The 14429-nt window shown below is 37.4% G+C and overlaps 1 protein-coding gene across 4 annotated transcripts in view; it reads right to left on the reverse strand.

Moving 5' to 3' along the window:
* Nucleotides 1-5189: 5189 nt before the first annotated feature.
* The window catches only part of GPC5 (glypican 5), a 730043-nt gene continuing 720803 nt past the window's right edge, over nucleotides 5190-14429 (reverse strand). The window contains exon 8 of one of the 4 annotated variants that reach the window (XM_014955522.1): nucleotides 5190-12277. In XM_014955522.1, coding sequence (XP_014811008.1) covers nucleotides 12120-12277 — 158 coding nt within the window. In that variant the 3' untranslated portion in view covers nucleotides 5190-12119. Of the gene's footprint in view, nucleotides 12281-14429 lie in introns of all 4 variants that reach the window. The other 3 variants (XM_014955521.1, XM_014955527.1, XM_014955530.1) reach the window with 3 other exon arrangements.

Genomic DNA, 14429 nt, shown 5'->3' on the forward strand with positions numbered 1-14429 from the left:
GAGGGACTTCTTGATTCATGAAATGCAGTTACCCCCTATTTCAGGTAATGTGAATCACATAATTACTTCCCCAAACATATCCAGGACTATCTGAAAAGCAAGAATTTTTGGGTTTGGGTTTTGGTTTTTTTCCCACCTGCCTCATGAGGAAATTTGATGAAGAAATTCACAGTCTTCTGAATGTAGAGGATTCTTCTAATTTCTGAAGTTTGTTAAAATTACCAATAGATACTAAATGAGAAGTATGTGTCTGAAAGCAAAGGATGACTTTGCATACCAGCAATAATATCCTGTACCTGATATCTTGATTGGCTTTCCCTCATATTAATATTTTTAAGAAGACTGTACAAACCTGAGTAACACTGAGATTTCTGGTTCACCTTCAGCAGGCCATGAACAAACCTAGAGAAGCAGATCTACTCTGCAAATCAACAGTCAGATTAGAAATAAAATGCTGAAATCGACAAATACACAAAATACTAAATAAAATTAGCACATAAAAGGAGTTATCGGGTGTAATGTGAGACAACAAAACGATTATGCAGTTGTGCAGATGAACTACATCTGTGCTAGTCAGCGGTTATATGCGGGTGTTTTTATCTGTATTGCCAGAGAACTAGACAGAGTTTACAATTATGCAGGGATTTAGAAAGCATTTATGCTAAAGTTGTTTTGCATGTTAATTACTACTTTGGCCCAGTGTGGTTTAAGTTTAACTGGGAAAAATAAGAACAATGGATATTGATGACACTTGACCTTTTTCAGAGTCAGATTATAGTCTTTGAAACCAGATAGTTTAGGGCACAGATAACCAATGTTTCTCGTTGAAGACTGGTACATAGGCACCTGATAGCTATGAGGAAGACTTATTTCATTAGAGAAAATGAAAAAGTGAATGTTTACTTTGTCTTTCTTTCCTGAGTGTATATTGCCTTTTTTTTTTTTTTAAATTCAGAGAGATTCTCTTCCAAAACCCTCTTAAGACTTAAAGGAAAAGAAACCACATCCGTTAAAATAAATAAATAAATAAATTTAGAAAATACAGTGCTGGTGATTCTTTGCTGATATATTAGTATATGCCTGTTTATGTATAGATGCATGTTTATATATATTTATGTAAGTTAGCAAAAAAACTTTCTTTTCTCATGTCTGCTGAAAGGGTCCTTGGCTAGAATTCCAGCACTCAGAATTCTGATTCCCATTAACAGACAGTTCCACTAGGACCAGGGAAACTATTACTGGTCTTGGCTCTTCTCTTCTGGAGATTACTGTCTTTTCAGCAATGAAATGAATGTTTGCCCTTGCCGCGGCAATTTAGACCCTAATGTGTTTCTGCAAATTGCTAGGCTCTATGTGGCAACTCAGGAACAGACATGATACATTCTAGGTGGACAACATAATCTTTTAGAGGCACATAACAAAAAAGCTGTTTAACTGCCAGAGCTAGCAAGACAGTGAGGTTTTCTGGCAGACAGTTTGAAATCTGTGTTCTCTCTGGTCTGTGTCAGGATTTTATCTGAGAACAATTACATTTAAAATGTACAAAACATTTAGGAAACAGGAATGAAATTTCTCAGGACTTCTATTACAGATTTCTAGCTATTGGACTAATGTCATATTTTCCATTTTTTTTTTTTTTTTTAGTCCTTTTTTGTTGTTTTGGTTTTTATTTCATTGAGTGTCATAGAAGGTAGGATTTGGCTTCAAGATTTTGTATTAAATTACATTAAATTAAATTCAGAAATCTGAAGAGAAAATCTCAGTAGACACAAGCAAAATTTCATCTGCATTTCCTTGGTAAGCCACAGAATTTGATATGGTCTATTTTCTTTGTTATTACACTATCTAAATTTGAAACAGTAATGATCATTGCTCAAATTAGCAAGTATGTTCATTGGATTATAAACTCTCAAATTATTGACCTGAAATTCCAGTAATTTTCCAGAAATACAGAAGTAGGTTGCTTTTGTCTGATTTACAGCTTTGTCACAAAAACCTTGTACAACTTTGTTATTGGAGGAGTATTTTTGTCACATTAAATTTTTTTCAAAAACTGTAAAGGTTTAGAAGAGTTAAACTACAATTTGCTCAATACTTATGTTTACTTTCCAAACTTTTCTTATCTTCATCTTAATCATAAAATTTGGAGTTAAAAGTGAACAAAATAATCTGGAATTCTTTCTCTTGCTTTTTATAGATAGGGTTGTTAGCCTTTCTACCTCCTGCTGTCATGCATGTGGTGTCTGAAAAGCTTCATTCTTAAGGCCGTAAATCCCTGGGATTAGATGTGTTTTATCTCTGTATGTGTGATGTCCATCATTGCTGGAAGGAGAAAAAGATGTCTAAGAAAACACATCAGAAAGCATTTGTGTGAGTACTGAACTGTGATTTGTATACTAAAAGCTGTCATATATGAGGTTTCATGAGCAGAAGATGCAAAACTAGTTGAGGAGAATACTTAGGAGACTGAGGTGAGAATGAAATTTAGTGGTGAGATAGGAAGAAATTTTTTTAGCACTCATGTTGTTTATGACAATATTAATCTTGACAGAAGTAGATTTCAAGCAAAAAGGTCCAGATTCAATTTATAGTACTCCTCCTTAAACTCATAGGCAAGTGTGGCTAAAAACCCACCCAGGAGAAGTGTAACTCATTTGCACTCTCTGTGTGTTTATCTGCTAGAGAGCAGTATTTTACACAAAAGAGTTTACTACTTTAACAAGGTCGAGGTAGAGGTGAAGACTAAATAACCTATCAGTTTTGCATATCTCAGAAAACTTTGAAAGGCAAAGTTATGCATGGTGGATAAGGAAGGCAGCCACTACTCTCTAAATCCATTTCTGTCTTATTCACAGTTGATTGACAGCCTAATGCTCTAACAATTCCTCTTGGCAAAGTCCGTCCATGAAGGAAAAGGGTCCAAATCGCTGCCACTAAAAGAGGTGGTTTGCAGGGCTCTCCTCCCATTCTTAGCTTCTAGTGTGCCCATCTTCCTACTGAGCAGAGATCTCGTGGGTGGTAACAGCCTGAACAGTACCCTCTATTGCTAGAATGATCAGTGTTGACTGTTCATTAGATATGAGATATTGTCAGTAAGTAAATTCTGTAGCAGTCTTTCCACCTACCTCACTCGATTCCCCTCTGGCCCAGGACTCTCCAAGACCACGTTTGGCTAGCGAGGCCTGTGCTGCCTTCATCTCTGCTTGCTCCCACAGCAACTTCTCTACTTATCTCTTCCAGTGCCGCTCAGCCTTCTCAATACTGTGCATCTTCCCTTCTCCTTTTAGAAAGGGTTAACTGACATACAGGCTTTATTCACCAAAAATGGTGTCTCTCCTTGGCTTTCCCCCCAAAAGGAAAAAGAAATAAACTCTCCCACAACTCTTTTTATTCAGCTTCAAAGCTACAGGCTATATAGTTTTAGTAGAGGCCCTTCACATCATGGCTGTTGTGTGCTACTGTGGAAGTAGAAGACTAGATGGTAAATCCAGTTGGTGCCTGAATATCAGGTGGTATAGAAGACCAGTCCTGCTAGGGTAAGTATACAAATTCCCCGTGCAGCTAATGAAGAGAGTGGTTTGGTTTGTTTCCTAGAAGGAGAAGCTGGAAGGAATTAGCTGGATTGAATCCTGTGCTAAAAGTGAGATTTATCTCTTGTAACTTTTTGTAACTTTTTGTAACTAATATTATATATTAGATATTCTTGAATTGATCTCTTCACTGCCAGAAGAGACCTATGTGACCTGAGATACCTTTCTCAGGTGAGAGGAATCACTATTCCAAGGTGCTCCATTGATCCAGAGGGCTCAATTCAGCTGGCTTCATGAAGCCTGTTTATCCCTTTTGAGATGGCCTAAGGCATCTGCCAGGAGCTGCCAGAAAGGACACAGGACATGGCTGAGAAGGCTTCCCCGCAGTGCCAGAAAGGGGTGAGTGTCTCAGACTGTCCTGGTATAACTGCATAGCATTGTAACATGCAGTGCCATGCCCAGCTTTGTACTGGGTTTTCAAGTCCTCCCAACTGAGGCTCGTTAGATCTGTCCTATCTGAACTTTTCTTGACCTGCATGCAGCTGTGTTTTGCTAGATTTAGCTGTGACAGCATGTAGTTTTTTTTCTCGTTGACCAGGTGGCTACAACATATTTGTTTTACTTTCGTTTACCTTTGCATGAGGCAACCCTATTTTTATACAGTTAGCAGTAACAAGCAGTTTTTCTATGTAGAATGAGACATTTGTGACTTTAACACAACAATGCAATGTAGAAAAATACAGGCTTAGTGCAATAGCAGAGGCCTTGAGAACTGCAGACACAGGGTGTGATGTAGAGGAACACAGGCATGGATGGTAAAGGACAGGGCACAGGGTTGGTACTGGGGACCCCATGGCTGGTACTGGGGACCCCATGGGTCTATAGTTGACCCATGTTAAGTTAAAGAATTGCAGACCTGGAGCTAGACAAAACTGGCGTAAGAAAGAGAACCAAGAGATAGTATCTAACTAATGTAAATGGCTCTATGTATAGTGAATTCAGATGTAATTTGGAGTAACAGATGAATGGATGAAGAGCAAAGGTATAAAAGTGTGATAGCAAATGTATAAAAAGGACATAAAGTGAATCCTGGGGTGTGAAAGAATTAACTGTCAACATCATATTCCTGTGAAGGACCCCAGGTTGTGGTGACCCAACATTATTCCTCTTCTGCAGTCTGAAACTATCAGTTTTAAGATCCAGGCAAACCGTGGAAGGCTGAGCATAAAATTGAAACAGACATAGAAACTGCTGGCTGAAAATGAGCCAGCAGTGTGCCCAGGTGGCCAAAAAGGTCAACAACCTCCTGACTTGTATCAAAAATAGTGTGGTCAGTAGGACTAGGGAATTGATCATACCCCTGTACTTGGCCGCACATCAAGTACTCAAGTGTGTTCAATTTTAGGCCCCTCACTACAGGAAAGATATTGAGGTGCTGGAGCATGTCTAGAGAAGGGCAACAAAGCTCGTGAGGAGTCCCAAGTACAAGTCTTATGAGGAGCAGCTGAGGGAGCTTGGATTGTTTAGCCTGGAGAAAAGGAGGCTAGGGGAGACCCTGTCAGTCAGTGTTTAAGTTCTAAATGCACAAGTTTAGACTACTTTTCCTCTTTGCCTAAAGAAACAGATCAGTCTAAATCAATTTTGCTTCATATTGTTTATTTTAATCAGTGGGTTTGCAGTGTTTCCTAGGATTTGAAATTGCACGGATACTTAACAGTCTTCCATAAAGCTGATCTTTTGTGTTTTTTATTCACAGAACACCATAACTAATATGATATAGTTTAGGCCCCTTTTTGCCTGTTGAGGGTATAGCTCAACATTTCCCATAGAATTGTCAAGAGCTGTCCTTGGTCTTAGTGGTTTTATAAAGTGCTAGAGAGAAACAGGATTTTCAGAGCAAAATGTTGAAATCAAATAAATTAGGATAATATTTTAAAATACTCATTTAACCACGGATTAGCGTGCAAGTTTACTTACATATTTGAGCACAAGTAGTTTCCTCTTACTCTTGCTGTTTAGGTTACTAAAATGCTGAAAATTTTAACATCAAGTTATATATTTCATAGGAAAATACATGATTTTTTCATTAGATTCATATAGGTAAGATTTCACAATATAATTTTTTATTTGCTAAATTAAATTTTTATTTGTCATGGTATACATATAACCACTATAGAGCAGAGAAATACAAATTGCTATTACCTGTAATGTAGTTGTGCTTTTCTAGAAACAATCTTACTGTATTAAAGGTATCAGTTCAGTTTTGGATGTTGATAATATAAAGCCAAGCTATGCTTGTAGTTATATCCATTGAATTCCGTAGCATCACAAATGTTTAAAAGAAGAACCTGGCCCATGCCTTGAAATTATGAGCACAGCATTTTTTATAGCTTACTAAAGATATACATGACAAGCAACATTTATTCTTCAGGATCATGTTGCTTTTTACCTTTTTGAAGGCCTGGTATCCCATATTTTGTTTTACTTGACAAACTTTTCATCATTTAAGAAATAATAAGGTGAAAGACAAGGATTTTACAAACACCTCAGTCTGCCAAAAACCAGGAATATGAACAGACATGAAAAATATTTTTAACAGCCAGCACAAAGGTGTTAGCTATACATATAAATAAACTACAAGTAAACAGGAAAGCACGTTCTCCTACTATACAATACCAATCCCCTACTGACACAGCTGTAGGGGACAAAGAAAGGGAAATAGCTCAGGGTAAGGTATACTGATGTATGTGTTAGGCAGTATGTTTTTGCCCAACAGCAAAAGAGATCTCTTACAGTCTTTCATGTGTGGCATGTGAATGAATAAAATGAGACTTTGCCATGATTTTTTTAACGGCCAAATCCTGCTTTATATACTGAAATATGAATCCTTGCACAAGGTGCAACTGTAAAAAGAATTTTTTTGTGTGATGTGTTTACACTATTAAAATGTTTTATTGTACCTAACATTGTGTCCGCTTGCTGTAAGCGTGTGACTAAACTGCTATGAGCACTGTGGCCACCCTGTCTGTCTGTCATCATCTGTGACGCAAGGTCAACTGGATCAAGGAGATCCTTTGGGTCAGAAATACCCTGAGGAGTTTCACAGTGTGGTCCTGTAAACTCTTGTACTAGCACAAATGAGAGAGACAGTGACATTGAGAGAAGCACGAAAATCAGAAACTGCCACTGAGAAAAACCCTCCTTGTCACTTAAATTCAGGAGACTAACAATTGATTTAGACTGCCTGAGAAACCTGGAGAGACATAGTTGTGACACCTAAATTAGGGACGCACAGCAGGTGATCTTTGCACAGCCCTCTGCACTGTAAGATGTGATGAGATGCATCGACTGAGTCCTCCCATCCAAGAGAAGCTCAGCATGTTATTCCTCTTCAGCCTGAGCTGGTAAAAGAGCTTCATGGGGTACCAGGTGTATCATCTCTAACATTTCACATTTATAAGTTCCAAAATGAAGTAAAAGGTAAAGTATCCAACTGCCAGACATACAAATTTTGTCTGACAAAACCTGTCAAGCCAGATTTTTTGTTCATACATGACCAGGAAGAAAGAATTAGGAGTTAGAACTTTACAAATAACTTGCTGAGAGTAGAATCTGCATTTTACTAGAGCTACATTAGCTTTTTACTCTGATGTAGTTAGAAACAACTTTTTTTTTACAATTCCTATTATTATCAGTTGTAACTCAGAGCATGTAGAAAAAGGCAACATTTAGTAAACAAAATTCATGTTTACATAAGTGTTTCAGAATAGAACTGAACTTGACTAAGCAGAGATCGCTTCAACCCCTTATATTATTTCATGCTCCTGAGACGATGCTATGGAAATATTGAGGTTAATCTGAAATCTTTGATAAATTAGTCTAAACCCTGTTATAATCTGAATAAGAATATTATCTTAGTAAACATATAAAAATACAGCTATAAACAGAAATAAACAATGTATATATGTATCTACCTATCTATAGAATGAGAGAAAGACAAAGATAACCTGTTACATGGCTATAGTTATGCCTCATCTTTTGTTAGTCATGAAAGGAACAATGAGATTTGCTTCTGAAGGAAATAAATGCTTTTTGTTCTCTTTCACCAGCTGCACTGAGGAAAGTTGTCACTTTAAAGTATTTATTTGAAATGCTAGTACATTAGTTATGAGAAAAAGTACTTCAGGACCTTTTTTCCTAGGAGATACAAGGTGCATTTAAACATATATGTATGTCTAAAGAAAATAAGAAACGGACATTCAAGAAGAATAGCTCAATCTTATCAAATAAAAATATAATGAATTTTTGAAATGTTGTATTTTGAGAATTATTCTTTTTCTAAAATATTGTTTTACAAGTAACAGCACTGTCCTCTAATAAATTATTCCCTACAAATCTCTCTCACCTTATGCTTGCTGCTTTTTTAAATTGTATTGAGACTAGGTACACAGTGATATCCATTGCAGTTTTACTATAAACAGCATTTGAATGAGTGTCTGAAAAATGGTACTTGTTGAGTAACGCATCCCTACTTTAAACCATATCAGCTATTTTTCATAAAAGTCTATTTAAAAGAAAGCAAAACAAAACAAAACAAAAGTCTTATTCAACAAAGGTTTTGTGAGATACAGAGAAGTTTTAAGCTGTTAAAAATGAGTAAAACCAAATGAAAGTACTCAGAGCAACCTTGACCCAGGTGCCATTTTTCAGGTCATGTGGGGAGCTCAGTGTGAGCCCTGTGCTGGCATGACCTGCTGTTGGGAAAAGCCTCTGTGTCCCAAGGCAATTGACCCAGAGTGGCTCACATACATACTGCATACAGTCCACCCTTTCATATAGATACAGATTTTTTTCCACTGTATTGTCATGATCCCCAATTTAGGCTCTTTTCTCTTTTTCTCCTCCTGCCTTCTCTAACTTACTCTACATTTTTCTGCTCAGTGCTATTCCTCATTTAATTGCTGGCTTTAATACAGGCAATGTTTAAGGGGTCTTTTTTTCTAGTTGCCAAACTTGGAGCTACACTTCAACATCCTGCCATGTTCCCACAGTTTCTTGCCAGGGTACCTCTCTTGCAAAGTGACCTTGACACAAATTGTAAACCAGCCTTGGCTTCCTATGAGGCAAGTGTCCTCTCCTTGCTCTGATTTTTTTGGTAGTTCTGTAAGAAACAAAACTATTTCTTTATAATTTGTTAGATTTGAGGAAGGAATCATGATGCAACCTGGAAGACATTTGAGTCCAGGCAATGACGTAGAGTGTGTGGTGGTGCATTGAGATGGATGGGACAGGAGGGTGAATGAAGTCTTGTGGCTGAGGGGTGAGTGAGGGAACTCCAGATCTGCCACTCTTGTATTTGTATTGTCTGTAGGAGCAGCCCCAAGACCTAGATTCTTCATATGTGTCTGGGAGGAAAAGACCTAATTTGTCACTCCAGAAGGAATCTTAGAAATTATTTTTCATAGGTGCAGTGTAGAAAATAGGGGGAGCAGGCCATGAAAAAACTGCAGGATAACATACCCTAATTAACATATATCTGAAGAAGGGTTAGAACCTAATTACTATCATTATTTGAAAATGGGGATTGTATTTCCAAGGTGCTATAAGAATAAAATGTTATCTCTTTGACTACCTGGGGCCATTGGTCTTGAACTACACACAAAAGTGAGGAATGAAAACAAAGTATTTTAGAGTGTAAATCAAATTCTTAGTAATGGGTATTGATAATTCTTTTTCTCAGTTTCTGAATCTCCTATTCAAAGCTGTATTTGGTTTTTCTTGAAGTGACTGGTACTAGTTGTTGTTTAAAAAAACATAGCTGGACTTGATTAATTTCTGGTTTGAGCTGGTATGAAAATGAAAAATACTGAAATCAGATTTTCTTTCCCTGAATTACCAATGTCATAATTTCAAAGTATCCTGAGACAAGAAGACAAGTGAATTTGAAGGACAGGTTTACAAAACTTGCAAAAGAAAAAAGAGGTCAGGTAAAATGGGCACACTTACACACACGCCTGCTAATGATGTTTATCTGGGCATGGAATTGCTCTTAGGAATGTTTACTTGCTTTTTAAAATTTTATATCTGTTTGCCTCTATGTTATACTGTGCACACTGACTAATGCATGCATCTGGGAATAGAAATATTTACATACTTTTCTTTATATTAGTCTCATATAAAATAATTTTTTTTTAGTCTAGGAAGAGTTCTAGGTACAGTATGAGTGCACACAGTAGTGTACCTTTTTTCTTTTTTTTCTCCTGGAAAGGAGAAATAAATAAAAAATATTCTTAAATACTTTCTGGTTAAAATGACATGGGAATTAGTCATGGCAGGATAATAAAATCTTATAACAGTAATATATAATGTACCCTTAGACACGTGGAACACTTTAGCCTACGTTATTGTATAAAGCATAAGAACTTGAGCTGCAATTCATGTTGTGATTCAGATTTGCATTCATGTGTCACCACGTGACTAGGTATCTAAGCTCCCAATATTACTAATGGAGGCCTGGTGTATGATTCATGGGCCCACATATGCATGTCTAGATCTATTTGAGATACACAAGAATATCCCACTTAGCTATGAGCTGGCACTCTGGATGTCTCCCATTTAAGGAAGCCTCTGGAATTTCCCATAAGGCCAGTGTCATATGTGTCATATGTCATATGTGCCAGTCCCATGAGGATGTCTTGGATATTCAAAGAAATCTTAGGTAGCACCAGACACTTACTTTTGGGCAACTGAGTTGCTTCCTTAGGTGTCTGTCTTCATATAGGGTGAATAACTCACTGGGCTTCATTAACTGTATTGACAAAGGGCTCAGGTCACTTCCCCACAGAAAGACCCAAGCCCCTTCAGGAGCTGGACACTAAGTGGGTTTTCTTACAACATCTCAACTGGCACTCATTACTGATATTTTAGCAATTGGATGTTACCCTGTATTTCCATGGACTGCAATGACGGCTTAGATGTATAACACATATGCAATAGACATATAGCGCATATGTAAATACAGATTGAGATCTTAATCCAACATTGAATCCTAACCTTGCTGTTATCTCTAGATAAAATGCAGTTGTATGTATATCTGCATATACAAACACGGTATTGAATATGTAGTTTTTCTGAGCTATGACAAGTAATTCCTACTAAAATTGTCTGAGTTTACACTGAGGATCTTTTTTTTTAACTTTTTGGAGAAAGAGAGAAGGGAAAATTCAAAGTTTTCTGTTCTATAGGGATCGCAACTCAGAAGGCAGGACTTCAAATAAAAAACTCATAAAGTGCTGAGCAACTTTTTCATCAGTTGCTATCATTTGTATGTAGGGTTGTGAACAGCAGAACAAAGTCTGCGTGGAGACCAGTTACTCTTAGGTTTAGCCCAGGGGTTGATACTGTTTGACTTCTTCGTTAATTACCTGAGTGATGCCACAGAATGCACCCTCAGCAAGTTCTCACAGAGGATACAAAAATAAGAGGAGTGGCTGATACACTAGATAGTTGTTCTGCCATTCAGATGGATCCTGACAGGCTGAAGAAATTGCTTGACAGGAACCTCATGATATTAAAGAAAGGGAAATGCCAAATCCTGCATCTGGGGAGGAATAACCCCATGCACCAGTATGTGCTGTTGCGAACTATCTGGAAAGCAGTTTTGCAGAGAAGGACCTGGGAGACCCTGATGGACACCAAGTTGAACACAAGCCAAAAATGTGCCCTGGCACCAAAGACAACCAACAGCTTCTTGGGCTGACTTAGGAAAAACATTGCCAGTGCATCAAAGGATGTCATCCTCCCTCTCTACTCAGCACTGGTGAGACCATATCTACAGTGCTGTGTCCAGGTTTGGGCTCCTAAGGATAAGAGAGACATGGACATACTGGATAGAGTCCTGTAAAGTGTCATGAAGATTTTTAAGGGATACATACACAGGAGAGGTTGAGAGTGTTGAGGCTGTTCAGCGGGAGAACAGAAGATGCAGGGGGGTGTCTTATCAATGTGTATAAATACCTGATAAGGGGAATAAAGAAGATGGAGCCAAACTCTTTTCAGTGGTGCCCAGTGACGGGACAACAGGCAATGGGCACAAACTGAAATACAATAGATAACATTTAAATGTAAGAAAAAAAATTTTTTAGCTGTTTATTCAGTCACTGGAGCATGTTGCCCAAAGAGGTGTAGAGTCTCCATCATTGGAGACAGTCAAATACTGACTGGACTTGGCCCTGGGCAGCTTGCTCTGGCTGACTCTACTCTGCACAGGATTGGTCTAGATCATCTCCGGGGCCCTCTTCCAGGACTTGGTGATTCTGTGATATCTAGTCACTTTATTTTTTACATAAAATATTATAAAAAACCACATGATTTTGCATGACTACTCAGGTGTAAAAAAAAAAAAAACCACCCACAGGAAAAATATTACGAAAACAACTTTGTTAATATTCAGGCTTAATATCAGAAAGAGACTGATACCGCACAAGCTATCATAAATATAGCTGTACCCACCAGATCCCTTATTCCGGGCTTGTGAGTGGGGATAAACAGATGACAATGAGACACATATATCAAGCCAGAGCTAAACAGTTACCAAAGACTGAGAAATAGTGTTACCAAAGTAATCAGCATAAATGTCATATAATCAGCCACTGTTGTACATCCTGCTCCAGTTGCATCTAAAGTGCTGCCATCCTCGGTTTGATGGATTTGCTTTACGTCACTGAGGTTCGTCTTGTCTGGCATCCCTGCTGAGACAAATAAGAAAATATAGTGTGATGCATGCCTTGTCACTACTGGCAACGTTATAGCTAGAACTAATTTAAATATCCTCAGCACACAGACTGTCACAGTTTGGTTTCTAATTCTCGTGTTACTGCCAAATTCAAAATCCTTTATAATTGCATCTAGAAACACACACTATACTATACGGCTATTCATTGCTGAAAGTTGGTCAGAGGTCTGCCAGCCCTGAACAAAGTTGTTCTTGTAAAAATATAGCTCAACAAACATTTTCAGACTGAAGTGACTAGTTTTGCAAGCCCCAGTAGCACCTAAAAGTCCACTGCTCACATCTTTCTTGGATTTGAAGGAAAAGGGAAATAATTTAATGTGAAATTGCTTGTGTCTGAGCCCCAATATTATTCCAAAATAACATATACCTGATGGAAGGTATGCAGCAAAGTATCCTTGTTGCTGTATAAAACCTCCATTTTGGCACAATTTAAACAGACTTTACAACACTGGAAAGCAAAATTATAAAGCCAACTTTGAACAGGAGCCCTTTTACTGACTTCCTGGCTGACTATTTGTACTTTTTGAGACCAGAGTAAATATTTCTTCATTGCAAAACAGTGATTTGTATGGAACAGGGATGTAATCACCCATTATATTTCCTCTGCCTGGTTAAACAATCAGAAACAGAAGGTCTTGGAGACACATTCAGATTTGGTAGCATTGTCAGCTGCTTGTATTTGCTATGAATACTTCTAGACTGTCTTAGCCCGTACAATAACTTGTAGCATGCCACTATCAATCAAAATTAACAAGTCTAAATTCAGTGTTATTACATGCAACAAATATTGACATTGTAATTACACTGAGACTAAAAAAGGCTTCATATAAAGCAAAGTCAATATTTATGTAATTAGGTCAATACATATATAATTCAGAAGGTAAGCTCTACTGTTGGAACAGCAGCATGAGAAAGCAGCTCAGCTCTACTGAGCTGACATATTGATTTTACAGTCTGAGCCTCTGTGTTATTATTCATTTTTTAAGGACTTCTTTCTGTATCATTAGGAACAATGAATAAACTAGTGATAATTTCTTTATTGTTATTCAAAGGGACTGTGATAAAGTATAAACATTTCAGTCATGGTGTTACCTTCTTTGTTAAGCTGGTTTAACGGAAGCTACAGAGAACCCCATTTTTAAAGGAACAACTTTCTTGGTGCTTGTGTTAAAAATGCTCTTTTCTCTAAAAGCAGCTTGAAAGCTGCTCTTTGTGAACTTGCTGTATGTACTCAAATCTTCTTCCTGTAGCTTTGAAAAAATGCATTAAGGGAAGAGTCAGCTAAAGTCAATCATGTTGTCTGAAAAACCTGCTAGAATGAATTTGTCTTCTTTGCTGCTGTACTTAGACAGCAGAATATACTGCTGTTTTGTGTGGATTTATCGATCTGGTGCTCTTGCCCGGAATTTGTGAAAATTAGCTCTATGAGTACAATGCAAGTGGGCATACAAGGAGGAAGCATGACAATAGAGGCTGAGAAGGAGGTCTCCTTATCATACACGTTCAGTAACCTGTCTAGAAAAAGATCAGTCACTCAACACTTCACTGAACGGATGTTTGGTACATCATCAAACAGGGTATGTCAATGTGTTTTTCTTGGGGAAGTTTTGGAAGTAGACCAATGACAAAAAACAATGGCTTGAGTAATTTCACCAGAGCATTAGTGAGGATTTTCCATATTTTGAAAGACTAATTTCAGCAGAGAGTGAAAAATTCAACTTTTATCTATGGAACAAAGCAGTTCACCAAGTTTTATAGGTATAATGAAGCAGTGTACTTACAGATACACTAACACAGTGTTGAAAGATGTGGCCTTATGTTAAATGTCCAGGATATCACTTATTATAAAAGATAAATATATTAAAAAGAAAAATATTCTTAGATCTTACAGTTAAAGAAATAACTGGCTTCAGATAAAGTATGTGATCTGAATCTGAAGGCAATGTAACTAGATATCAATTACTGAAGGGAGACTCAGGTTTAATTTCTAGTAAAAATGTCAGTGATGATATTGCAGAAAATAGAAAGAGAATAGACTTAATTTTATGGGAAATGATATCCCAGTGTTTCATTTTCTTTTCTCTCCAGTCTTAAATAAATACTGC

This window comes from Calidris pugnax, unplaced genomic scaffold, assembly GCF_001431845.1.
Source record: "Calidris pugnax isolate Ruff unplaced genomic scaffold, ASM143184v1 scaffold153, whole genome shotgun sequence".
In the NCBI taxonomy this organism is placed as follows: Eukaryota; Metazoa; Chordata; class Aves; order Charadriiformes; family Scolopacidae; genus Calidris; species Calidris pugnax.